Source organism: Prunus avium, chromosome 1, assembly GCF_965620075.1.
Source record: "Prunus avium chromosome 1, drPruAviu1.hap1.1, whole genome shotgun sequence".
NCBI lineage: Eukaryota > Viridiplantae > Streptophyta > Magnoliopsida > Rosales > Rosaceae > Prunus > Prunus avium.
Window position 1 is genome coordinate 45,408,533 of NC_142284.1, and position 26,359 is coordinate 45,434,891.

Genomic DNA, 26,359 nt, shown 5'->3' on the forward strand with positions numbered 1-26,359 from the left:
TTTACAACCTTAATTAATATATACAGCAGTACTATAAGTCTTCTCGGGTCCAAATTTCAATGTCATCCACCCAAAAGAAATGAAGAATATATTTGTACACCCTCATCACATTATCAAAATGACACACTTTGACAGTGATATGCGTAGTTATAGTTAAGCTGTCATTGTATCAAAGAATGACAGATCTGCTGCAAGCGTTCTTGTACAAGAAAAAGCCTTTAGCTGGCATGGAACAAAAACTGTCATTCCAATTTCCAAATATTTGAGAGGGGAAAGAAGAAAAATAAAAACTGTCCTAATCAAGTATTCCCATTCCACAAAACAGCAAAGTTTCATTCTATTATATCACCTTCAAAATCAGACAATTCACTTAATTAAATAAATCACTTTAATTTATAATTACCTTGTCATTTACAGTATCTGTGGCTGAAAGTAAGCTGTCAAACAATCAGAGTAAGAGTATGATAGGGTTGGTGATGATATAGCAATTAATAATTAGTGATCGATGTAAAATCTAAAATAGATTTTCCCGTGTAATTGTTTATCGATAGTGGTTGGTTGGATTAGGTCCTTTCTTAATAATTCTTAGGTCTTTTAATTATGTAATTATAAAAAGACTAAAATGGCCTTTCATATTGGCCCCCAAGATGCGTCTGCCAGTAGGAGAATCAATTTGCATGTAACTGAAGCGGACCTAGTAGGCGCTGCTCTTTACATGTCAGTGGGCAGAGAGAGCTCTCAAATTAATGGCAACCGCATTCTGCTAGAGCTAAAGCTGGATTTCAGCAAAACAGCCTCATCTCAAACCACCTTATATCAGAGCTCTAATATACACGAAACTGACTCTGTATATATATATTTTTTATAATTTCTTCGTAATTATTTTCTTTCTGGGAATGTTTTCTTCTGCGTTTCAAATATTGTTTATTATTCAATTAATTGATCATTTTTCAGAAAAAGAAATTTATATATATATATTCATCCTTTAGTGTTAGGTTAGTTTAGTTTTCTATTTTGCTGAAATGTTTTTTTTTTACTGTGAGGTCCACTTGGGACAGGGGTGATGCAGGATAGTTTGTCTGGATGTGAGTAAGAAGATACGAAAACGAGAGAGAGAGAGAGAGAGAGAGAGAGAGAGAGAGAGAGGTAGCTGCTTCATGCTCCTCTCACGCACCATACCATGTCGTTATGTGGCTATGGATTGGGTCCACCGACCTGTAGGCCTCACCTTCTCTTTCTCTCTGTCTCTCTCTCTCTCTCTCTTCTCTCTATCGATTGATTATTTTCATTTTGTATTTTATTTAAGGGATGAAAAATTTCATAGAAAATCTGGAGAAAAAAGAAAGAAAAGGAAACTGTGAAAAAGATGCCAATAAAATTTAAAATAAAAGAAAATATGCTGTGTATATGTGTTACTGTATGTGCATGACACCAAATCATAAAACCATAGCAACATATCACTTTGCTCAGAAATTTTCATTTAAAACAAGAGGAAAAAAAAAAAAGCAGAAGAGAGAAGCATCAAATGCTTAGCTATGGAGTTGATTCCTTTTTCTTTCTCTTCAGCTCCGCTTGGTTAATCTAGTGGCTAGTAGCAAGCTTTCCTCCTTTTCAAGTATTTTTCTTTCTTTGTTTCTGATTATATTAATCAATACTCCAAACCTCTCCTATATATATACATCACTGGTTTTGAGATAAGATTTCAGGAGGACTCAAATTGGTTGTGGGGTAGTGGTGGTTTCAGATTGCTTTGTGAGGTAAAGGGAAGAAAGAGAAGCAGGGAAAAGAAGGAAAGGGTCGGAGAATTAGAGAAGAAGAAGATATAAATTAGATAGATGGCTGCGTCTTCTTCGTCGGTCGCACCGCTTTTCGGAATTAGAGAAGAAGATCAAAACCAGCAGATGAAGCAGCAACATTCCTCTACACCGCCAACCTCGTCCACAGCTGCAGCAGCTGCTCCACCTCAGAAGAAAAAGAGAAACCAACCTGGAACACCAAGCAAGTATCCAACAATTAATTAAATTTTGGTTTTCTTTTGAAGCTAGCAAGGATCTACCACAAAAGAAAATTAAATTAATTTCTGAATTCATTCACAAGTGTTCCTTCCTTCTTCTTTTTTTTCCTCAGTCACAGATAAGGAACCCTAAATTGGGAAAGGAATTAATTGAAATGGGAAAAATACACAGACACATACATACATATATATAGATATGTATAAAAGTTTATGATTTAGTTGGATTGAAATGGGCACATAAGTTTATAAATAAAGATTGTCTTGTAGCATATATGTATGATTTGTTGTGGTGATTAATAAAGATATGAAATTTCTAATTTGTTGTGGTTTGGCATTTTTCATGAGAACAGATCCAGAAGCAGAAGTGATAGCACTATCTCCCAAGACCCTAATGGCAACAAACAGGTTCATATGTGAGGTATGCAACAAAGGCTTCCAAAGGGAGCAGAACCTACAGCTCCACAGAAGAGGACACAACCTGCCTTGGAAGCTCAAGCAGAAGACTACAAAAGAACCCAAACGCAAAGTCTACCTGTGCCCCGAACCCACATGCGTCCACCACGACCCCTCCAGAGCTCTCGGTGACCTCACCGGCATCAAAAAGCACTTCTCTAGAAAGCACGGCGAGAAGAAATGGAAGTGCGAGAAGTGCTCCAAGCGCTACGCCGTGCAGTCCGATTGGAAGGCCCATTCTAAGACTTGTGGAACTAGAGAATACAGATGTGACTGTGGCACTCTCTTCTCAAGGTAATTAAATTAAATCCAACTTTCGTTTTTTTTTTCTTTCGCTCGTTTACTCATTAAGCAATCATCATATCCTTAGCCAAGCCAAGCTACTTCATTTCATGAGAGAGACGGTTTGGTTTAGGCTATTATATTATAGCTTCCTCATGTCATCGGTGACAAGAGAAGAAAAAGTTTTCACGCTTTTAGTATGCGTTTCATTTTCACCCTTGTCCTATTGTAATTCTTCTTCTCTTTCTCCTTTTTCGTTTTGTTATTCTCCTGTCAATGTTTTGATTTTAAAATTTCTTTGGGGGAAGGAAATGGCAGAAAACATGCTCCCACGTGAATAATCTGTGAGAAACTGCCATGGTCGTAGTGGTTTCAGTTCTCTGGATATATATATATACATACATATATCCCCACTCCAGTCGGGGCACCCGAAACCACCCAAAAGAAAAGAAATAGAGAGAGAGAAAGCTAGCTCCATGGTGGTACTGGTACTTGAATTTCTTTTTCTTTGTTTCACCTCGGAAACAACGCCCCGCTTCGGTCTTTAGTTTAGCTTTTTCGTATTCACGTGTCGCTATGCTGCCATGTAAGAAAGAAGAGAAGGGGAGGGTGTTGGTCTCCTATTATGAGCTGCCCCAATCTCATCGTAACGCTTTGCTTTCTAGGGCGCTCTCTTCCCAATCGACCATCTTCTCTCTCTCTCTCTCTCTCTCTCTCTAAACTGGTTTTCAGTTTGGCTTTACTTCATCATGACCTTGCAGTTTGAAAGCTGTGGTCGAAATTAAGGGTTTACATAATGGCACGCAATTGGGTCATTAATTTAGTGGGTTGAGAGGAGAGGACCAGCAATTGGGGGAAATTGAGAGATGGGGTTTTGGGAATAATTCTCATGGGTTTTGTATTAACTGAGCATAACTCCCCAAATGGGTTTATCGATGGATTACCTTTCATCACTTGGAATACATTCTCATGTCGCATTTATTGATCTGCCAGTTCTTGAAATGGTATTTCTTGGTTGTTAATTCATTAATTCAACACTTTTTTTCTTCACACACATTTTAGTTCTCTATATTTTCTTGGAAAGTTTTGGTTCGCTTCCTTCTGCAATCTCTACCTGCTTGTTTTTGCTATTAGCTGCAGTGTGGCAGATTATTTAGTGCGTGTAACTGTGTAAGTCATTAAATGCGTCATCTCCTTCAAAATATAATCATATATACCGTCGAAATTATTGCATAATTAATTTTTGTTATTTAAAGCCTTCACATTAGGGTTTCGATCTCTATATATTATCATTTTTATCCATTTTTGGAATTGCACGAGATTAATTTCATTTGTCAACTATGACTGCTTGTCGGTGTGATTTAGAACATCTAACGCTGCTAATTGCACTGCCCTAATGCTGAAACATTGAAATATCTATATACTACTGAAAATGGGGGAACTCACTGAGTGGATAATGCTTCCATTCTTAAGGATAGAATTAATTGTATAGATTTTGGATTTTATCAACACGAGTGGGGCCAAATGGTCCAATTCCATCTATATATGGAATTCATTTCATTTTAGTATATTTCCGTACATTTTCCAAGTTGTATGTTATAAACATGAATACTTTCTCTCCAGAAAATATATATTTTAACCTAGCTAGCTACTGTACTGCTTTACTCTTTACCACGAAATGAATCTAATGTGAGTGATATCCAATTATAATAATATTTGGTACGTGCTGTAGGCGGGACAGTTTTATCACGCACAGGGCCTTCTGCGATGCACTGGCTCAGGAAAGTGCAAGGCATCCGCCCAGTTTGAGCACCATTGGCAGCAGCTTATATGGGGGCAGCCTCAGCAACACTGGCCTCGGCTTATCTCATCAAGTTGTGGGCCCACCTCAAATTTCCTCACTCCAACAAGACCACAGTCAATCCAGTACAGCTGCTGACATCTTAAGACTTGGTGGTGCGGGTGGTGCTGGCGCTGCTCGGACCGGACAATTCGATCATCTCCTTGGATCATCTTTTCGACCAGCTGCACAGTCCTCAGCATCTTTCTTCTTGACTGCAGCTGATCAGTCCACCCAACAACAATACCATGATCATGATCAGGACAAGTCATTCCAGGGCCTCATGCAATTCTCTGATCATCATCATCATCATCTTCATCAGAACAACAACAACTCAAACAACCCACCTCATCATCACTCAGCAGGAGCCAATCTGTTCAGCCTACCTTTCCTTTCCAACAACACCACCAATACTACAAATAATAACAATTTACTAATTAGTCCTGACCATTTCAACACCAATGCAAATGGCACTACCACCGCTGCCGGAGGCAGTGAAGGTTCACATAATCTCTTCTCCGGTCACATAGTGGGAGGTGATCATATTAGCTCCGGGATACCTTCTCTTTACAGCACTAATAGTAATAATAATAATAATAATAATCAGCAGCAGCATGCATCTATGGCGCACATGTCAGCAACCGCACTGCTACAGAAAGCTGCTCAAATGGGCTCCACCAATTCAAGCAACAACACCACTGCCTCGCTGCTTCGGAGCTTCGGCAGCTCCTCCTCAGCCACTGCTAAATCCGACAGGCCCGGGTCGCTGGTTCCTTCTAGCTTAGGTGGCATGTTCGGAACTGATCAACAAGACCAGAGCCACCTGCAAGACCTAATGAACTCGTTTGCTAACACTGGTGGCTCATCCATTTTTGCAAATGCGTCGTTTGGTGGCTACGATGCTGCAGCAGCAAATAGGGCTATTAACATGGAAGAGACAAAGTTGCAGCAGCAGAACAGTCTGGGGGTGAGCAATATTGGAGGGGCTGATAGGTTAACAAGGGACTTTCTTGGGGTTGGACAGGTGGTGAGGAGCATAAGCGGAGGGTTTTCTCATCAGAGATTAGAGCACCATAGTGAACAGCAGCATGGAATGGACATGAGCTCATTGGATTCAGAAAGCAATGCTGCAGCTGCAGCTGCGCCGTCAAGCCAATCTTTTGGAGGAGGGGGGAATTTTCAGTGAGAACAACATGAGCTGGAAAAAGTACAGAGATGAGAGAGGTACGTGAAAATTAGTGACGACTTTTGTAGATTAAAAATGATTATATGATTAAAGGAGTTAGTTTTCTTTGGTAAATGTGTCCTAAGTTCACTGGCTTTTAGTACTTTTCTTTTCTTTTCTTTTGGGTTGAAAAAACAAAAACAATTAGAAAAGGAAATCCTGACACAATGTGTTGCATGGTTACACAAAATTGAGGCAGTCATGATCGATGACCTGGAGTACAATTGGGTGTCTTGTCTTTTTGTTTTTATATAAACATGATACTTTCTTAACTTTTATTTTGGCTGGCAGAGTCACGAGTGCTGCTGGACTTGTAAAGTGAGTGAGTCTGATGAGATAAATATCTTCTCTCAATAAAAGATGCATTTCCAACTTGTCTTGGATTGCATTACACACACACACTCACATGCATGAATTATTTATTTACTTTAACCATTTCATTATATTCCACCTTTTTACATCTTTTTATACTTTTACTTTTTGTTCCCAACATCTTTTACATCTTTTATGTTATGATGAGATTGACTTCTTTCTCGCGTATCCGTTGAATGTTTTCTTGGAAAAATGACTTAATTTTGGGTTTGTTTGCAGGGAGTTCAACTTTTTTTGGATCAAAAGCCCGTTTTCCCTCGTACCATAATTTATGCATCAAGTTCTGGCTAAGCAAATCCTGAACGCCATGAAGTTTTCGCAATGTCACACCAAGAGAATTAGTGCAGATTAATTAAGGTTTCTTCAACCTGTATATTTTCCGTTTTTGTTTTTTCGTTTTTGGTTGAGACCTCAAAAGGTGTTTTGGGAGGCCGGGGGTTTAATTTTCAAAGTCAATCAAGGCTACAACTTTTTCCTAGTTTAAATTAAATGACTAGTAGTGGACAGTTATTCTCTGTTTTATGGAAATCCATTGGAACTTTCGTAATTATTTTGACCACACATGCATGCAACCGTGCCATAATTAAAGTTTCAAAGAGCCATTACCAAGTAAGTTACAAGGATGAATAAAAAAGGAAAAGAAAAACTTAGAAGGATAACACATTGGAACATTATATATGTCATTGGATGGAATTAATTACTCATAAATTATCCAGAAGATGATTAGTTTGGCACTTCAAAATAATTAGTATGCACTCCTCCTTTATTGTTTTTTTTTTTTTCAAAATAAAATATATTTTTATCATTTGCTAAGGAGTAATTTCCATACCATGAATAGGGATTAAGTTTCCCCTCATGAACTGGCCATTAGTTGCATGCCATGGACACTATGCATGATCGTATTAAAAAGACGACAATAATATTGTGCATTTGCCTTGGCCAACATTATTACTGCACAAGTTAAACTGAAAAGACGACAATAATATTGTTCGTAATTTTCGTGCCTCTTAGAGTGTGAGAGAGAGTAGATGAGTAGCTGGAAAAGTCTTAGAACATTGCCTTTGGTAGTAACCAAAGATCAACATATTGTTCATATTAGTGGGTTGGACGTGTGACTTGTGATGGGTATACATATAGATTGTGATGGGTTGGACGTGTTACGTACAGATCGTTAGGAAGAAACATTATACATATAGATTTTTTTATATATAAACGATATTTTACTTTAATCTAATCTAAACTACGATGAGGGAAATTCGAACTTTGATGCAGAGTGAGGAGCACATCCGTTCTAGCCAACTTGGCTAAGCCCATATTTATCATAAATATACATATAGATTAGTTATAGATAACGTTTACCCTCTTAATTATTTGTGCAGATTATTAGATACCACCAACTATATATATATATATATATATATATATATGTACATAAAGAGTGAATGTGTGGGCATTTAGTACTAATGCAAAATGCCATTTAATATGTTACTTCATATATAATAGACGTACTACGTATATATATATATACTTATATCTGGAGAGAGAGAGAGAGAGAGAGAGAGAGAGAGAGAGAAGATGCAGTCAATTTGTTTGTACTAATAAAGAGACAAGTTTTGAAGCCTAAACCCCACCCTCTCAAGGCCTCAACGTACGGGTCAAAAGAAATATAGAGACAAGATTGTATTATTTCTTTTTGTATTCTACTACGACTTTGGAATTTATTTACAACACGCACATATTCCACGGAACTTTGTTGACACCTCGTCTTATGCCATTCTCATTAGGTTGACTCTTTCAAGTGTGTGTATATATATATATAGGTTCTTTCCATTCCAAAGTTGGGAAAGGGCCGGGAATAATAATTTCTCCCTTGATTTCTACCTCTCATATGATTATGATGAATGTTCAAATTTACTTTTTTTTTTTTTTCAAGTAATCCCATGGAAATTCTTACATTTCATTTCATTTATTTATAAAAGGATTACTGTTGGCCTGTTTGGCGTAAAACAAACAAGAGAGGTAGAAGTCACGAGCTATCTTTAAAAAAGTCTCTCTTCCGAGAGTCTGTGATTGTACTCTTCAAGTTTGATGTCTACAAGTTGGTTTTTTATTTTTTATTTTTTATTTTTGCTTTCGGGTAGGATGTCTACAACGTATGGCCTAGGGTCCCACGTCTTTCTATCCATCAAAGGGCCACCATTTGGAATTGAGGGTTTTGGAGAGATCGTACAAGACAGACTTCTCTTCGCTTTTTATTTTTATTTCATGCTTCCCTATACACATATTATTATTATTATTATTTTTCCTTTTGCTAGCTACCATTTTCAGGGTTCAATTCATCCTTTTGTTAAATAATTTAATGAAAATTGATGAACCAATTTTTTTTCTTCTTTTCTCAAAACACAATTGTGTTTGGTTAAAATAGGACTGAAATTCAAATTTTGAAGTGAAGAAAAGAAAACAAAAATACCATCCACTGTTGGAGTCACGGGCTGATGTGTACGATTCCTTTTGAAGATAGAAGAGACAACAATTACGACAATAGTAGACAGCCCCATCATCATCGATCAATTTCCTAATAATTACGCTGAGGTTAACGGCAGCTATATACTACACTTGAATATTTCTTATATATCATTTTCTGTTTTGCCCTAGCTAGTAGATAGTAGTATATGTATAGGGAGCTGATTTTTCGATTCCTCTTTTGTCTACTTATACTCTCTTTGTTGGAAATTGTACGTTCTCACTCATCTTTTATCCACTTACACTCTATTTTTTGTTATAAAAAAAAGTTTTAAAAAATCAAAGAAAATGTAAGTAGACAAAATGGGAGTGGATATATATATGCTAAACCCAATTGGTTATGGCCAGCAGTACTTTCAGTCCGGCCCTAAACCCAATGGCAATACACATGCATTAAGCAAATGATGCTCCTCTAAATTAAAATTATAAATTAATCCAGTCTAAAGTAAAATATCTATCTATATCATCAGTAGCATCAGTGAAGAAAGTTGAATATTAAATGTGACCGTGGACCTTGGTAAGGAATTAGAATGAAAAAGAATTGTTGGAAAGCGCCAGGGAGGGCAGGACAATTAATTCATTAATTCATTAAACCAATTAAATATTGTCAAATCAAGCATTGTTTTGTACTTAGTTTTAGCAGTGGCTAGTAGGGTTAGGTATTAGGTAGCCGAACAAATTCTTGTGCTTATTTTTATGTGTGGGGTTCTGAGTTCGGGGTTGGGCGTAGATAATTCGTCCCCCGGCCGGACCCTCTCTCTCTCTCTCTCTCTCTCGTGCTTATGAATTAAAATAGTTGATATGATTTCTTTGTTCTTGATGCATGGCAATATTAAATTATTGATTACGGATATCTCGTAACCAGACAAATAAGAAAATAAATTCTCACTTGTCCATTATGTTGGAATGTATCCATTTTTAAGATTCTGCACAAACAGTACTGGCTCAGCTGCTAGCGCCCATGTCTGCTGCTGTGACATTCTGATTCTGTATACATATATATATATATATATATATATATATATATGTATACTCAACATGGCTTACCTCACACATTAGTTAATTCAAAGTTTAATTATGGGACATCGATCTCATTACTAATATTTAATTTAGATATTTTTCATTTGATTTTTTCAAAATTAAGTACCATCTGGAGAGAGAGAGAGAGAGAGAGAGAGAGAGAGATGCTATTTATCCTTTATCTTCAAATATCTACGCAACGCAAGAAAGATATACCACACATGTGTTACTGGTACAGGGAGATATATAAAGAGCTGAAAGTACTGGATATATCAATTAGTGTAAGCCTTAAGGCATGCACATGTAGAAATTAAATCAATGAAACCCTAATGCGTGGGGGTCAAGACAACTAGTTCATAATTAAACGTCCTTTTTTCCATACATATATTAAACAGGAACTCTCATCTATATGAACTTAATTGGAATCCTTCTATCTAGCTAGCTTTCACCTCATCATCACAACTGTACGCACGCTCATTGCAGTGCAGTGCCTCCAAAGGGTTGACTTGCCTGCGCTGACTTCAACTCTGGGTCTAAAGTGCCAATCATATTTATGCCATGATGTTGCTGATGATGATCTCGCTGTGAGTATCCATGGCCACCACTCATGTTTCGTACCATCCCTCCAACTCCCAGAAAATCCAAGGTCAATTTATCAGACCCTCCAAAATTTACACCCAAATTTTGATGCAACTTAGCCTCATCATAATTTGTGTTATTATGCTGTTGATCCATTGCATTAACCCTAGTACCAGTACTGCCACTACTAAACCCACCAAAGCTGTTATGATCCTGCCCATGCACTCCTCCACCTCCAAAAACAGAAGAGCCCCCATTGGCAAGAGAGTTCATCAAACCTTGAAGATGGTTTTCATTGTCCACCTGCTGTGATGATCTTAAGTGTTGCTGTTCGCCACCACTACTGTGATGATCGCCACTAAAACTGACACCAACGGTAGAGGGTGCCGAAACTAGTTGCCTACCGGATTTAGCTGCTCTTGTTGATGAATTGCCTAACCCTCGTAGCAGAGACGAGCTTTCGGTGCTTGTAGTTGAACCCATTTGGGCAGCTTTCTGAAGCAAAGCAGTGGCAGACATATGTGGAGCAATGTTGCTTTCATGTTGCATGGAATTCCCATAGAGAGATGGTAGAGTAGCCGACCCCATATTGTGATGATCAGCAGCACCCATGCTAAACCCTTGGCCACCGCCATTGCCATCACTAAACTGATGATCAGGTGGAGTCAAGCTGCTGCTGGTACTGTTGTTAGAAAAGAAGCTCAGGTTGAAGAGATTTGCAGCACTAGTTGATGAGGGTGAGTTGTTGTTGTTACCGTTGCTTTGGAGATCAGGGAGTTGCATTAGCCCATGCAATGCTGCCTTGCTGGGAAATTGGTGCTGATCCTGAAAGCCTTGCTGGTTAGCAATATCCCTCATGAAGAAATTGGAGGAATTAGGCATGGCTTGTGATCCGAAGGAAGAAGGATTTGATGGGGTGATTAGATGCTCAAATTTTGCACCCCCAGCATTTCCTAACCTCAACATGTTGTTGGGCAGGTGGGTCTGATTTTGAAGTGAGGGAATTTGGGATAGGCCTAAGCTCATGTGGTTGTGTCCATATAGTTGACCACCCATGGTGTTTAAGCTTGAAGGATGCCTTGCACTCTCCTGAGCAAGTGCATCGCAGAATGCCCTATGCGTGATAAAGCTGTCGCGCCTATATATCACAAAGAAATAAAAAGAAAGGCTGAGCCAGTGCATCATCCTCATCTCATGTGTGTACATATATATGAAGTAAGATGTTTACAAGGGAAGAACAAGACATCATATATGTGGGGATAAAAACAATACTTGAAGAATAATAATCATTCTTACCCGTTTTAGTTAAAATTGTGATGTATGCATAAACGGCAAAAAGATTTACCCCTGAGTTGAATTTCTGTTTTTTTATTTATTTATAAATTTTAATTTTAACTGCTGTTTCTAGATTATATGTCTCTTTTTCAACCTAGTGTGTTGGAAAGTCAACTTAATTGAAACAGTTATTAAGAAACACATTGATCTCCCCCCCATGAAAACAAAACAATGCTTACACACGAGATTAATAGTACCAAAAAAATAAAATCCTAAACTACTACGTACATGAAAATAATTGATGAGACCGTAAACGCTGCATGTAATGTAATACTTAATTTTGCTTATAAAGAAAGGAAAAGAGCAAACAAAATTTCACTAGAACCCAAAAGGGAAAACCAATTAGATTCCAATTAGTCATAATGGTTTCTCTCTTCAATCAAGAAATAGGAAAGAAGTACACACTGTTAGTTTATTTTTTTTTTTCTCCTCCAATTAATGCGAAACCTTGAACGGTCATTTGTTTTATTAATTTCCTCAGAGAATATTTCCATAACCACGATGGACAGACCCAAATTCACAAACCTCATCCCCCTAATCATTGAACACTCTACCACTCTGACTTCTAAATTTTCAAAAACTGTCAAGCTTTTTGCTAGGTAGAAAAATGTGGTGTTGGACCAGTACCCAGAGAGAGAGAGAGAGAGAGAGAGCCTCCTTGGTCCCATGAGAGATGAGAGTATACGTTTTAATTTCATGGGAAGGAGTACCAGGAGGAGAAGAGCAGAGCAGAGCTGTAGCTCTTATCTGAATAGATGAAGCCAACCCAGAAGAGAACAAAAACTCATGAGTGACATATATATATCTCCAAATCATTATAAGACAAGAAACCTAAAGCAAGCTCTAGCTCCCCTAGTCCAGTAGTAACCATTAATATTATCCTTCCCTCCCCTTTCATATGTATCTTGTGTATGTATAATCAGACTCACTGTTACTGTATCTCCACACGTGAGTGGGGCAAAACATATATATATATATGGTGCCAAGGCCACCCGAAGGCGTTGTTTTCGAGGATCCATTCATACATAATCAAGATAAGCTAAATTTCTTGTTTTTCCTCTCTCTCTCTCTCATAAAATTTGATTTTCATTTTGAAACCCGTATATATATATGGTAGAGTAGACATTGCCAGTTTCACACAGATTACTCACGTGTAAACAGTGCTTCCATATTAACCCAGACACAGACACACTCACTCTCTCGCAGAAAGACCCAAAAAAGAAAAAGTTAATTTGTTTAACTTCATCATTTTCCTTTTATTTAATTTTTTCAATTTTTGAGAACATATCTCAAATTAAGGAACGAATTAATGGATGAATGAATGAATGAAAATACCTTGAGAAGAGAGTGCCACAATCGCATCTGTATTCCCTAGTGCCGCAAGTCTTAGAATGGGCCTTCCAATCCGATTGCACGGCGTACCTCTTGGAGCACTTCTCGCACTTCCATTTCTTCTCGCCATGTTTTCTAGAGAAGTGTTTTTTGATGCCGGTGAGGTCGCCCAGAGCTCGAGAGGGGTCATGGTGGACGCATGTGGGCTCGGGGCACAGGTAGACCTTGCGTCTGGGTTCTTTTGTAGTCTTCTGCTTGAGCTTCCAAGGCAGATTGTGTCCTCTTCTGTGAAGCTGAAGGTTTTGCTCCCTTTGGAACCCTTTGTTGCACACCTCACATATGAACCTGTTTGTTGCCATGAGCGTCTTGGGAGATAGTGCGATGACCTCTGCATCTGGATCTGTTATCAAAATTAATGCCAAAACCAAATTAACAATTTTTCTTTTAACTTGTTTCGATTCAACACCAGAATTACGGAAAGAAAAGAGTTGGAAGACAATGATTTCTAAGGACAAAAATTAATAATTAAGAGCCAAACGGAGGAAACGCAAATCCATTTCATCACACCAAAGAATCAGTACATAAATTTAGGGTTTCTTTTCTGAAATTTGTCAACTGATAAAAAAAAAAAAGATACAAAAGAACTGATGTAATTATATAAAGAGATACTTACTTGGATTTCCAGGTTGATTTCTCCTTTTCTTTTGAGGGGGTGGGGCTGCGGCTGCGGCTGTAGTATTAGAGGAAGGCGTTGCGGAGGAATGCTGTTGTAGCGTGGACGTCATCTGGCTTTGGGTTTCTTCTCTGCTACTAGTGCTTCCGAAAAACGGTATTGACGAAGAAGCAGCCGCCATGTATATGCGGTGAAGAAAACAAGTAATATTCTTAATTCAACACCGATCTTGTTTCGAGCAACTCAAAGAAAATTTGTGAAGTGATAGCTACAATATAAGCAGAACACTCTAGACATACAAACCTAGCAAGCTAAGTAAAATAAAAGTTGTGAGTCGAAGGTCCCTTAATTGATAGGCAGGTAGGTAGCTTGAGAAATACGACCCACAAATACAAATCAAGGGAGGAAAGAAATTAATAAGTATCTGCGGGTGCGGGGAAAGGGAGGGGCGACAGCTAAAATCCGGAAATGATGAAGATAGAGAGAAGAACCAGAGTCAATCCGGAATATATGTGCAGGCCAGCTTCTTCTTGCTCTCTTAGCTATCTATGTATCAATCTATCTTGTTTTTAAAATGAATAAAAACGGATCTGCTAAAACGCTCTTATTGTTCCTCTCTCAATCATTTCATGTCATGTACATACACAACACACATACATACATGTCCTAGATAACTAGCTACGCATCTCTCTCTCTCTCTCTCTCTCTCTCTCTCTCTCTCTCTCTCTCTCTCTCTCTCCCCCTTGTTTTTTGTGTTTTGATTTTGCTCGTCCTTTTCTCACTGTAAATTAAAATAATTACAGATATTAAAAAAGAAAAGAAAAATATCGAATAGAGAGAGAGAGAGAGAGATAGAGGAGGGAAGCTGGGGTCGCTGTTCATGCAGCTCACGCAGCCTAATGTGTGTCGTTATGCGGCGATTGTAAGTGGGGCCAGCTTTGCTCACTCTCAAGGCTGAAGGGTGAAGAGTGTAGGGTGTAGGTCTTACCCTCTCCCCATCTCTCTCCTTCTCTTATTTCGTATCTTCTACCTTCGCATCCAGACAACCCTCCCTTTCGTCACTCTGCGCCCATCAGATATGCTCTCTCTCTCTCTCTCTCTCTCTCTCTCTCTCTCTCTCTCTCTCTACGTTGTAACTGTGCAATACAAATGCGTGACACCTTTCAACAATATTGATGCCATGTTTCTTCATATGGTTGATCAGACGGTCAACATGATTATATCGTGATTAATATTATCTGTGTCCTAGCTAGCATACTTTAATCATACATGTCCTAAACCCTATGCCCACATCGTTTTTAAAGAGATTTTATCAATTCCTTCCACAGGCTTTGTACTCAGGACTCATCTTATTATTGTTTCTTATTAATATTTAGGGTAATTAAGAACGTGCAAAATTATGCGAACGTCCTGTTAAATTTGTTAGGTTAGAACTATTTTCTTTGTTAGAGAAATTTGAATAGCTATAGCCAAATTCAGGAAAAAGAAAGCACAGTATTACATCTGGCTATAGCAGCAGTAAAAGTTTAGCTGGAAGAGGACACTTTATGAGGCGGATTCTTACAGAGATGTACGGACCTAGGTCAGTCTAGGGAATTTTCTTGGTTATTAAGTGACATTCCACACGGATTAATGAAGTACTTGCAAGTTGCATGTGTCTATGTCACAACCGATTTCAATTATAAATTTATACCCTGAAAACAACTGGAAAATAATTTCTTCCGTAGAGGAAGGTGATCGATCTATCTCTGCAAATAATTGAATATATAATACTGAATAATATCTTCCCCCACTATCTTAAAACGTGAAGAAATATACTTAAACTAGCAAAGCAGCCACTCAAAAGGGGAACTCTTGTGACTGTACTTTGTTGTGTTCTAACAAATATATTCCACTCATTAATTTTTTTTTTTTTAATACAAGCGATAGTATAAACTATAAGGGGATGTAAGTTTCTCGCACACACTACGACGGTGTCATGGGGGTTCGAATATGAGATCACTAACTGATCTGCAAGTAAGCTAAGGTCATTTTCCACCGACGTGCAAGTAAGTTAAGGCTCTTTTTCATTGATTTGCGATAGTCTAATAATATTATACTAGTTATGTATTGAATATTTTAAGGACAGATTTGGTTATCCATAGCCTCTATAAAAAGCCCTTTTCCCCCCTTTCTTAAAAAAGAGCAAACATACATAATTAACGCATGTATATAGCTAGCTAGCATATCTTTTTGGGTTTCAAAATTTAACACACTTACGTACATGTGTTTGAATTGAAATTGGGGAATATGGGGAAAAAGGTTAAAGCTGCAGAAATGCTTCAACGAACGCTTTTCTCTTAGTTTGGTCGCTTGCATTTTGATTTGAGAGTAGAATTGTTGGTACCTGCATGCAGAGGAAGCTTCATTCAGTTGCCTTACCCATCTACAAAAGGTGGCCGTCTTTTTTTCTTTTTCTTCCTTGACAACATGTTTCTGGGGGAAATGGACAATCTTTGTTGGGTTGTGGAGCTATACCAAATTCTTCGGTTATTTCCTCTGTCAACTTCAGTGCATGACTTTGCTAGCTAGACTAGTCATGTAATATATAATATCAAACCTCTTTATTCCCTTTATGCAATAATGTACATGTTGAACAATACACATGCATAGGACCAGGAGAATACATCCACCAACACAATATTACCTAAAAATTGATGAAGGAAAGAAAAAAGCAAACTTCCTCAGGGGGAGTGAGTCAGGGGAGGGGTGCTGCTGCTGTCCTTAAGAGGCCCTTTTAGGATGCATAGCATAGCATCGCACAGTAGGACCCACATCTCTTAGACATGGTGGGCCACCATGAAATTGGAAGGAAGGGACATGATTTGCTTGGGTCAAAAAATTTGCCATTCTTGGTCAAGTTAGGAGGGATCGTCCCAGGTCATTTCTGGTCAAATTGATTCTTGTGTAACCACTAAATCCAGCTATATATATATTTGTGGACTCCCCCATCCATCCATGAATAAATAAAAGACTAGTACTAGTGGCCGCAGATAATTTGTCACCACCTAATTATTATACACATAATAATAATAAAAATACATGTAGCTGATGCGTTGTCTGGTATGGGCAATTATGGATATAGAACCGTATATATATACGTATGCATTATGCATATGGTGGTATATGGTGGAGAGAGAATTTTACTTAACAATTATTCGTTGGTTGAACTGATTTTAAGGTTTGATCTTGTGATGTATTTGAATTTCCAGGGTTTTGTTGCAGCCTCTGCAGGGCTTGGTTTGGCTCTGTCTCATATTAAAGTCATCACCCCAAATGGATCAAACCTCAGAAGACGCAGTTGAAGTCTCAAAACTAAATAATTTTATAAATGTCATCTCGAATTGGTTAGTCATTGTATGAATTCTATTCCATATTTATAGAAACACGTGGATGGAAATTGGAATTATTAAGTCCTCCTCCTTTGGCTTTGCCTCCAGTTCACAGAAAAATCAAAAACAACAAAAATTCCATTGAAAATTCAACAGTGAAGATCACTTACCCAATGAGCTCCATGTTTGGCATATATATACCAATGGCTGCCTGATGGGTTCCAGCTTTTGTTCTACTTCTACTCTGACTTTGGTATATCAATCTTATTTTAGTTTCAAAATTTTCCACACGGTTTGAGTTTCCTTTATAAAGGAGAAAAACCCTTTTTCTCGGTGAATTTAAAATCAAATGCTTTGACAGTTTGGCTTTCTTTTTCAAACCAAAGTCCCGTGAGACAAATTCTCTACGTTAGCATCTTGGCAAGTTGCAGATTACGTCTTCTGTACCTAAAATATTTATATATATATATATTTTGTTATTCTTAAAGAAATAATACGCGTCGGTAGCAACTTCATTTAGGATATTATATATTGCTGTATTCACATGATCATACAATTTGTTAGAACTTAGAAGGACAACAGTCCACACCAAATTCTGAATAATCAACGAAATGACAACAACCCACATTCCAAATTATTAATATAAAATCCAGCTTTCAATATCATAAGCAGTGTGTGATATATACAGTAGTCGTGTTTAAAAAAGTAAACAAGATTTTCCTTTGATTGTCATGACTCATAATGAATATTCTTCTTCACTCAAAATTAATATTCAATTATATATGTACTGGAAAAATTAATATTATATTTTCCATGTCAATTCTCTATGGGGTCCAAATTCTGCGTAATCTTCTTGAGTTCGTATGAATGCACTCCACCACTCCAAACAACTCTCAATTAATTCTTATAATGGACAAAAATAATAATCAAAAATTGGTAAAACATGGGAGCCAATTGAAATTTCATATTATTAACAGGATCCACAGAGGAGAGAGAAATGACTCTTAGTGGCTCCATATAATTTAATGTTGCTTTATTTAATGCATATTTTAACATTTTAATTAATGTTAACCTTTTTTATTTTTTTTATAGAGATGAACCAATCGTATTGAATTAAAAAATAATTATAGTATTTATGACTCTCTAAAATAATTTTTTTGTGTTTTTAGTTAAATTTTAACTTAAAAATAAGGAGCATGATTGTAGCAAAAATAGACGGAGAGAGAGAACAAATTAATGAATTGTGGTGGGTCATGTCTATCTTTAAAGAAGGAATTTTTGCGGTTTGTGGGGATTGCCGGTGGCCTACGGCGGTGGGGTGACATGAAAGTGATGAAGTTGACGAACTCCACAGGGAAACAGGCCCACCAACGGGCCCACAGAAAACCACAGCCCTTGCTCTTCTTCATCTTCCTCCTCTTTCTTGTTATTGCTAGACAAATAGCTAGAGACTACAAGTAGTAGCAGAGCAGTACTGCTTTGGTTTGCAAGTCTTCTTCTTGGAAGGAGCTGTGGTGGGTCCCAGCCGTACCGTGAGGAATCGTTGCCGGCATATATATCATGTATATGGACAGCATATAAGACAGGCCCCGCCCTCCCCATGCCTCCTCCCTCCTCCCTCCTCCCTCCTCCCTCTTCCCTCCATCCAAATCCAATCAATATTCCTTTCCTACTAGGCTATCACAACTCCTCATCCTAACATGTGTTACTGTTATTTAATAATAATAAATATGATAAAAAAGCTGCTTTAATTGTTTCCTAAATTATATTATAATACAAGTCCTTTTATCTTTCTTCTTAATTAACTTGGTAGTGAAGATATGTTGAAACAATTACCGCAAGCAATTATTATATATAAAACTTTGAGAGATTGATCTGAATCTGATCATCAATGGACCATATGCATCATGCATGGTAATTAAGTGAGATTAGGGTAATAGGGTGTGTGATAATATTATATATATGGGGATTTGACCTAATTATGAATGTATGTATGTATGAGCACTGTATCTGTAGGTAACGTAGTGTAAAAATATTACAAGTATATTTGTTGTGTATACAAGAAACAGATGCATGGCAAATCCAAATTGGCAAAAGGCGTGAAAATTAAAATAGCGAGGCGAGAAAGTGGGACGATCGAGATGGACAAGACAGAGGAACATGTGATTTGCCTGGTTGATGCATGTGAGTGATGGTGACAAGGGGGAGGACACGTGGTGAGGGGTCATGTGTGGGTCCTATTCCTTTGTGGCTTTCTTTTGGATGGAGCATAAAGTAGAGACATGCTGTGACTCGCTACTAGTAGTACAACAATTTACAAAGGGGTGGAGGGAGGGAGAGGGGCCTGCACTGCACTGCACTGCATGCCCTAGCTACCTCTTTCTCTCTCTCTCTCTCTGCATATGAATTAAAGGTAGGTAGCGAGGGTGCTTGCTTGTAAGTTGTAAGTTGTAACTTGTAATGTAACATGCATGTTTAAATAGTGTTAATACTGTAAAGGGCAAGATAACAAAAATCCAATTTATTCTTTGTAGGGCTGAAAGGAGTACAGCCAGCCAGCAGTGCTGTGGTGGTAAACTTCCTTGGAGCTAGAAAAGGGGAATTCACGGGCTACAACTACCACTTGCAAAAGGGAAGGGACCAAAGCAAAGATTCACCTGCGCAGTGTGTGTGAGAGAGAGAGCAGTGTGTGCATATGTGTTTTTTTTTTTTTTTATGGATGCAATGCAACAATTAGTATCTCGTAAAGGAATTTTCATATCAAAATGACATACCAACTAACAACTTTTGCTGCCTTCCTCTTACTTTCCTTTCATTGTCCACACTCTCAAATCACTCATTCTCAATTATACAACTATTATATATGTCTTTTAACTTTTAACATAATCAACAAACAGTACTACTCTTCGTCTAGTCCTTAATTTACAACCAACCAACTTAATTTGTCACATTGCTTAATCTACTGTATGTTTTTCTTCATTTCTTTCATTTTATCCGACAATTTTACGTACTTTCTCTCTATTTGTAATTAACTTATCATAACTCATTAATATCTATTTACTCATTAGAGGAGGAGGAGGTCATTTTAATTAATAAGTTAATTAGGGTGATAAATGTGACATGCAGATGCAATGGAGTGTTCATATGTCATGTCTGCCTGCCTACCTGCTATCATTCATTCATTCATGCAGTTGTTTCAACTCAACGATCATGTTAAACTAAAGTCTCAACCCTTCTCGATTACAAATGAGATTAGAATAATTTGAGTTTGGACATGTACAATTGAATTGGCTCAAGTTATTAATTTCATTAAACCCAACATTTACATTCATCATAAGGAATTCGTTCTATGGTGAGGGTGCCATATATGGATCATAAATGTGAACCTTCATATTAGCCACAAGATTCATCTAAACAGTAATTTCACTTAAGTTTAATGAAATGATCATGCGACTAATATGAAGGTCCACATGAAGGATTCATATATGGCACCCTCACTATAGAATTTCGCCGCCAAAATGATTACTAAGAGCATCCACAATAGGCTCCTTAAACCACATTCTTAGACAACTTTAAGGAAAATTTGGAAAAATACAACTTCAACCATCCTCTCTATCCACCTCCTAAAATAGGGAGACCTCTAGGAGCTCATAAATCTAAGGAGAGAGAAAGGACTCTTAGTGACTTCCTATAATTTAATGTTAATTTGCTTTATGCATAGTTTAAACTTTTAATTAAAACTAATAATTTTTTAATATGATTTTTTATGAAGATGGACCAATCATATTGAATTAAAAAAATAACTATAGCATTTATGACTCTCTAAACTAGGGAGTGTGATTGGAGTTCAAATTTTAGAGAGAGCTCCTAAAATAATTTGTGTGTGTTTTTAACTAAATTTTAACTGAAAAATAGAAAGTACAATTGTAGATGCTCTAAAGATCTTTCCCTTATTCCTATAATCTAAAACACATTTAAGCTTCAGCCCGAGGCCCTAAGCCTGCGAAAACCAAAAGTCAATTGGGCTGGGATGTTTGATCCAAAAACCGACCCCAATAACCCAAATTACATATTTGGACTGGCATCAATAATCTCACATTGAACTCCGAGCGAAACTTGCTCAATACAATCCCTCCAAATTCATCATCGTTGCCTAGTGACGATAACTTTTAATTGCTACAAGAATATTTGGGCCAATTTACACCCGTATAGCATACCAACCTACAACTATGTATGGTTTTTTCTTCAAAATCCTAACTAATACAACAATGGACCTCTCCTACAAGGTGAACAGAAAATAAATTACAAAGATCTTCTGTTGCAGTATCTCTTTCAGCGGACTCTCTGTAAATGTTCTAAAATCTTAACCAAGCAAAAGTTTCGATAATATCTCTCCCATGGTCTTCTCGGATGTTTCGCCTTCATTATCCATCTCCAAGCCAGATTCCAGGACTGCAGCATCTAGCACTAACTTCCTTTTAGCAATCTCGTAAACGTTTTCATCAACTGTACCCTTGGTGACTAGCCTGTTAAAGCACGCAAGCAGGTTAGAGATCTACCATTCACAATTCAAGTTTACAACACAGACAAATACCGTGGAATGAAGGGAGAGAGAGATGGCTTTTTTTTTTTTTTGGTTTTGGGAGGGGGGTTTGGGGGGGTGTGTTATGATGCTTTTCTGACAGGTAATAGGTGAGGAGCAACCTGTATATAGTAACAGGCTTCACTTGGCCAATGCGATGACAGCGATCTTCAGCCTGTCGATCAATTTGTGGGTTGAAATCCATATCATGAATGACTACAGTATCAGCTCCAGTCAAGTTCAATCCTTGGCCTCCAGCTCTTGTAGACAGCAAGCATGCAAATATAGAAGTGTCACTATTGAATGTATCAACTATCGTCTGTCTTTCAGTCACCTGAGTACTGTAATTTGGAAGATACAGACAAGAAACACAAATTATAGTACAAATAGCAATTCAAATTAACCACAATCAACAGCTATATATTCAACTGAACCTGAGCAAGTCAAATAATATAAAAGATATATATACAAACAATCTGTAACTGTGACATAAGTACGCCAGTACCTTCCATCAAGTCGTCTGTATGTAACCCCTATCACATCCAAAGTCCACTCCAAAATATCAAGCATTGACGTCCACTGGCTAAAAATAAGAACTCGATGCCCAGCTTGCTTCAGTGAAGGAAGAAGTTCAGCCAATGCCTAATATCATTGACAAGAAAACCCGTCTCAATTTTGAGCAGAAAGTATCACCAAACAATCCTATCCAAATTTGTTAGAAAACTTATTGAAGTAACATTATACCTGAGACTTTGCTGCAAGCATAACATATTTGTCTGGAAGAAATCCTTTCTTATCAGTGACACCATGATACAGTAAAAGCTGCAGAGAAAGAGAGAACATACATCGCATCAAGATAGAATATGCAATCTGCTACAACTACCAATTACTGGGAAATTCACTGAGGAAAATATCATATTCCTATGCGGCATGTATACTGCTTGTTTTGAATGGCAGTACAAAAAAGAGGAGTCCTTGTGCAGACTCGTGAACACCTGAACCATTTCAATATCTGTACATATATTTACAAATATACACATACTTATAAAGTACAAAATAGATAATCCAATCATTCCAATGGATTAATAGTATAATATAATGCTCGAAATACAAATTCATTTTAAGATGTTGAAAAATACCCGATGGATAGAGAAGTCACTATAACTCTTAAGTTCCCCAATTACTTTGTCTAAAGTACACTCAAAGCCAAATGCACCCATTGGATGTAACTTTCTGGCAAAACGAACAACATCCTCATCACTGTAAATACGCCTTACTAGTAAAGGATGATTTGCAATCTAGAGAGTGGGGAAAGGAAAAAAAAACAACAATAAGCACAAGATATATGTAATCAGAACAAAAGAACTGGGATACCAAAAACATGATAAATTGAGACAGCAGCACCTTACGAAACTGAACAAAATAGTTGGAGATCTGCCGCCGGGGAAGAACTCCAAGGATACTGTTCGACTTAACCTCTGAGGTTTTTGCAATACGAGCTTGTGAAGCTGCACGATACTCCTCAATGGCTTCTTTATAGGCGTCTGCTTGCTCCTTTTCCATGACAACATATTCAACCTGCAGTGCATTTCTCAGCTTCTTTCTAAAATACAAAAGAAATAACCAACAGATAGACTTATATTTTCTATAAGTAAGAATAATGAAAAACTCCACAATATGAAAAAATAAGAACCTACGGATAAACTAATAACATACCCGCTGTATTTTTGGAACAAGTTGTTGCATAACATCAGATTTTAGGCGTCTCAAAATAAATGGTCCCAATATGGATTTCATACGGCCAATCAAATCTCTATCTTCAGCACTTAATAGCTTTTTTAAGTCAACATCCTCAGTAGTGAAAAGATCTGGCATCATAAACTCCAGCATAGACCAGAGCTCCTGCAAAAACCCATAACTCATTAACAAAGAAATTTCTAAGAGCTAAAATACAAGTTCCATTATAAAATCAATAGTACACATTATTGACTGATGCAATTCCACATCTTCTAAACTCAATTTTTTTTTTTAAAATTGATAAATCATGTTTACAAAATGAAAGAGGAAATAAGTAAGTAACATTCTTGATAGGGTATCCCCAACCCAAGGGATAATTTAACCTCACCTTAGCAAATGTCCAAACCCACATCCTCACAACTAATCCTAATATTCAGATAATTCAATCACACTAGATCATGACCATCCAAAACACTTTATTATATCCTTGTCTTCCCTCGATAGGAATCAGATTCATCATTTTCATCATATTCTAATCTTCCCTTGGTAAGATTGCAATGCAAAAATGCCAGTTTTCTGTTCATTAAACAATGTGGCTATTTAAGTAATAATCCAGAATATTTCAAAGGGTATAAAGTAATACATGTAAATCATTTTGTAGAGGTGTCCCTGTCAGCATTAGACGCTGGTTTGCACTTCGTGCAACAGACATTAGGTTTTTCCACCTGTAGCTATTTTTATCCTTCAAAGCATGAGCTTCGTCCATAAGCACACAACTCCATTGCCAACGTTTCAGAATTTTACGATCATCTTTCTGCTGTCCACTGGAAGATCATAAATTAAAGGAATTAAAATACCATAAAATCAAAATCACTGTCCACTATCCATATGTAACACCGAAACAAACCTGTGTCTTTCAAATAGTGAATAGCACACGAGAATAACATTAAAAGGAGGCGGCAATCCAGCTTTGGCCAAAGAGCTCAATTCTTTTGAATATGCCGATCGCGCAGCCCCATGATACTGGAGAACAGAAAATGACGGGCACCACTTCTTCAGTTCCCTTTCCCAGTTTTCCAAAACCGAAGCAGGACAGACAATCAAATGTGGACCCTGGTCGTTGTGTAAATGTTTCAATAACATCAAATATGTTATAGCCTGTTCAACAAGAACAGATATTAGAAAACTAAAGTTATAATTATTATTGAAACAGACAAGGAAAATGGACCCCCAGGTACCTGAATGGTCTTCCCGAGACCCATCTCATCGGCCAAAATGGCTGCAGAAAAATAAAGGATGTTAAAACTGCTATGCTTTGAGAAGTGAGATTAAACCTAGCCCCAGACTGTAATATGCTTATACAATCATAAACCTAGCCTCAAAGGAAGATTGATAAACTTTCATCTATTTAAACGAAATCACTTAAATAGAGAGCTTCTTCTGCTAATTTCAAATTACAAGCAGTTTCCTAGTTCTTCCCTAAATCGAGTCCCTAATGAATGCCCTATTTCCTGGCACAGAGAAAAAGAAAAGTACCTCCACTGATACCCTTTCGATACAACAGAAGAAGAAAGTTAACACCAACCAGCTGGTATGGCTTTAGAATAGGTTGAAAGTCAGAATGGTCAGACCTACATGCCACGATAATATCATCCTGCAACAACAAATCAATCACCATCAATTGCCAACGCCATTGAAAGCTGATAACAACTAGAAAAAGAAAATAATCACTAATTTATGCTTATGCAGGACTTCACAATACATAACGAAAACAAAAAATCCTTCGCACAGAAACCTAAATTCACAAATTTTGTTTTGCTTTTTTACTTTCTTATACAGCAACATTCTCTTTCCCTGTAAATGTTCATCATTTTCCTAACCCAAGGAAACAAAGGAATGCCAACATTTTGAACCACATTTTCCACCAATCAAAATAACTAAAGGTAAGAGCTTTCCAACTCCATGCACCATACACGAAGAGTATACTAAAAAGAAGAAGATGAAAAACTGAAAGCACCTGAGTCACAATCCTCACAGAGGCAGCTTCCACTTCAGCATAACGATCAGACACAGCGGGAGCCGACGAGCCGTGGAGCTCCCTTCTCAAATCGGCCGATATTTTGGCACACTTCTGCAAAGCCTTGCCAACCACATCATCCTCCTCCAACTCCTCTGCCTCTTCTTCTTCTTCTTCTTCTTCTTCACTCGTTGACTCTATATTAACCAAATCTCCATCGCTCTCCTCGTCCTCGATGACGAACCGACGGCCAGGTTTGACGGGCCTGATAACCTCAACCTCGTCGACGTCGTCATCTTCCAACTCATTTTTAATTTCGACGCAATCATCATCGTCGTCGGAGAGTTGTTGGGGCTTGGGGGAGGAGGCTCGGAAGGCGAAGGACTCAATTGGAGGCGGCGTTGGGGTTCGAGGTTTCTTGAGGACTCGAGAGGGCTTGAAGGAGGAGGAATGCTCCTCCCACTCGTCGTCGGAGATTTCGAAATCGTCGAGACCGCGCTTCATATCATCGTTTTCAAAAACAAAAAAGACCCAAAGTGAAAAATGAGAAGAAGCCCTAATTAATTAGAAGGAGGAGTGAGTTGTGGTTTTACTGGTACTGGTAGTGGGTGCTGAGAAGAGAAGAGAAGAGGAAAGGAAGAGGATCTTGAGGGAGCTCTCTCTCTCTCTCTAGTGCTCTACTTTGGGAGTGCAAGTGTCAAGGACGCCAAAGACCGCCATTTCTTTCGGGATATTTGCCTTGCCCTCTTCTCTGTTGCATTTGCTTCGTCTATTTTATTTTATTTTCTTAATTAATTAAACTAGAATGCCTTTATTTTATTTTCTCAGAAATCCTTTTTTTTTTTTTAAACTTTGTTGGACCAAACTACCCATTACAAAAATTAAAATAAAAAGAACAAAACGACTGCGCTGACGGTATCAGCATGTCAACAACCACAACAACTAATCTCAGCTTCTAATTTATTGACTAGCTTCAGGCCGAAATTTATAATCTTTTGGGCTAA

The 26,359-nt window shown here is 37.7% G+C and overlaps 3 protein-coding genes across 5 annotated transcripts; 1 reads left to right on the plus strand and 2 right to left on the minus strand.

Annotated features, from left to right (window-relative positions):
* The first annotated feature begins 1,359 nt into the window (after positions 1–1,359).
* On the plus strand, positions 1,360–6,733 carry IDD5 (indeterminate(ID)-domain 5). Of its 2 annotated transcripts, none has more exons than XM_021965436.2 (5): positions 1,360–1,615; positions 1,733–1,998; positions 2,365–2,761; positions 4,482–5,813; positions 6,406–6,733. In XM_021965436.2, the coding sequence occupies exons 2-4, from the start codon at positions 1,836–1,838 to the stop codon at positions 5,773–5,775; spliced, it is 1,854 nt and encodes a 617-aa protein (XP_021821128.1). In that variant the 5' UTR covers positions 1,360–1,615; positions 1,733–1,835; the 3' UTR covers positions 5,776–5,813; positions 6,406–6,733. The 2 variants fall into 2 exon arrangements, with proteins under 2 accessions (XP_021821128.1, XP_021821129.1); XM_021965437.2 differs by having other exon boundaries at positions 1,745–1,998.
* Positions 6,734–9,955: 3,222 nt separating this feature from the next.
* On the minus strand, positions 9,956–14,339 carry LOC110762743 (protein indeterminate-domain 4, chloroplastic). Its single transcript, XM_021965423.2, has 3 exons — positions 13,649–14,339; positions 12,979–13,375; positions 9,956–11,446 (listed from the first exon to the last, which is right to left on the minus strand). The coding sequence occupies exons 1-3, from the start codon at positions 13,827–13,829 to the stop codon at positions 10,204–10,206; spliced, it is 1,821 nt and encodes a 606-aa protein (XP_021821115.1). The 5' UTR covers positions 13,830–14,339; the 3' UTR covers positions 9,956–10,203.
* Positions 14,340–21,098: 6,759 nt separating this feature from the next.
* On the minus strand, positions 21,099–26,123 carry ETL1 (SNF2 domain-containing protein / helicase domain-containing protein). Of its 2 annotated transcripts, none has more exons than XM_021965412.2 (12): positions 25,356–26,123; positions 24,875–24,992; positions 24,577–24,617; positions 24,246–24,496; positions 23,982–24,162; positions 23,318–23,503; positions 23,006–23,155; positions 22,741–22,899; positions 22,346–22,423; positions 22,107–22,243; positions 21,724–21,942; positions 21,099–21,545 (listed from the first exon to the last, which is right to left on the minus strand). In XM_021965412.2, exons 1-12 carry the CDS (start codon positions 25,857–25,859, stop codon positions 21,383–21,385), a joined length of 2,187 nt encoding a protein of 728 aa, XP_021821104.2. In that variant the 5' UTR covers positions 25,860–26,123; the 3' UTR covers positions 21,099–21,382. The 2 variants fall into 2 exon arrangements, with proteins under 2 accessions (XP_021821104.2, XP_021821103.2); XM_021965411.2 differs by having other exon boundaries at positions 23,006–23,179; positions 25,356–26,122.
* Between the last annotated feature and the right edge of the window lie 236 nt (positions 26,124–26,359).

Bases quoted from the DNA above. Each gene is read 5' to 3' on its own strand.
- IDD5 (XM_021965436.2), top strand. From the start codon at position 1,836: ATGGCTGCGTCTTCTTCGTCGGTCGCACCGCTTTTCGGAATTAGAGAA. The intron at 1,999-2,364 runs GCAAGTATCCAA...TCATGAGAACAG, and splicing joins AAACCAACCTGGAACACCAA to ATCCAGAAGCAGAAGTGATA. The intron at 2,762-4,481 runs GTAATTAAATTA...TACGTGCTGTAG, and splicing joins TGTGGCACTCTCTTCTCAAG to GCGGGACAGTTTTATCACGC.
- ETL1 (XM_021965411.2), bottom strand. From the start codon at position 25,859: ATGAAGCGCGGTCTCGACGATTTCGAAATCTCCGACGACGAGTGGGAG. The intron at 24,618-24,874 runs GTACTTTTCTTT...ATTTTTCTGCAG, and splicing joins TCGAAAGGGTATCAGTGGAG to CCATTTTGGCCGATGAGATG. The intron at 21,943-22,106 runs GTACTGGCGTAC...TCCAAATTACAG, and splicing joins TACAGACGACTTGATGGAAG to TACTCAGGTGACTGAAAGAC.
- LOC110762743 (XM_021965423.2), bottom strand. From the start codon at position 13,829: ATGGCGGCTGCTTCTTCGTCAATACCGTTTTTCGGAAGCACTAGTAGC. The intron at 13,376-13,648 runs GTAAGTATCTCT...TTTTGATAACAG, and splicing joins AAATCAACCTGGAAATCCAA to ATCCAGATGCAGAGGTCATC. The intron at 11,447-12,978 runs GTATTTTCATTC...TGTGATATATAG, and splicing joins TGTGGCACTCTCTTCTCAAG to GCGCGACAGCTTTATCACGC.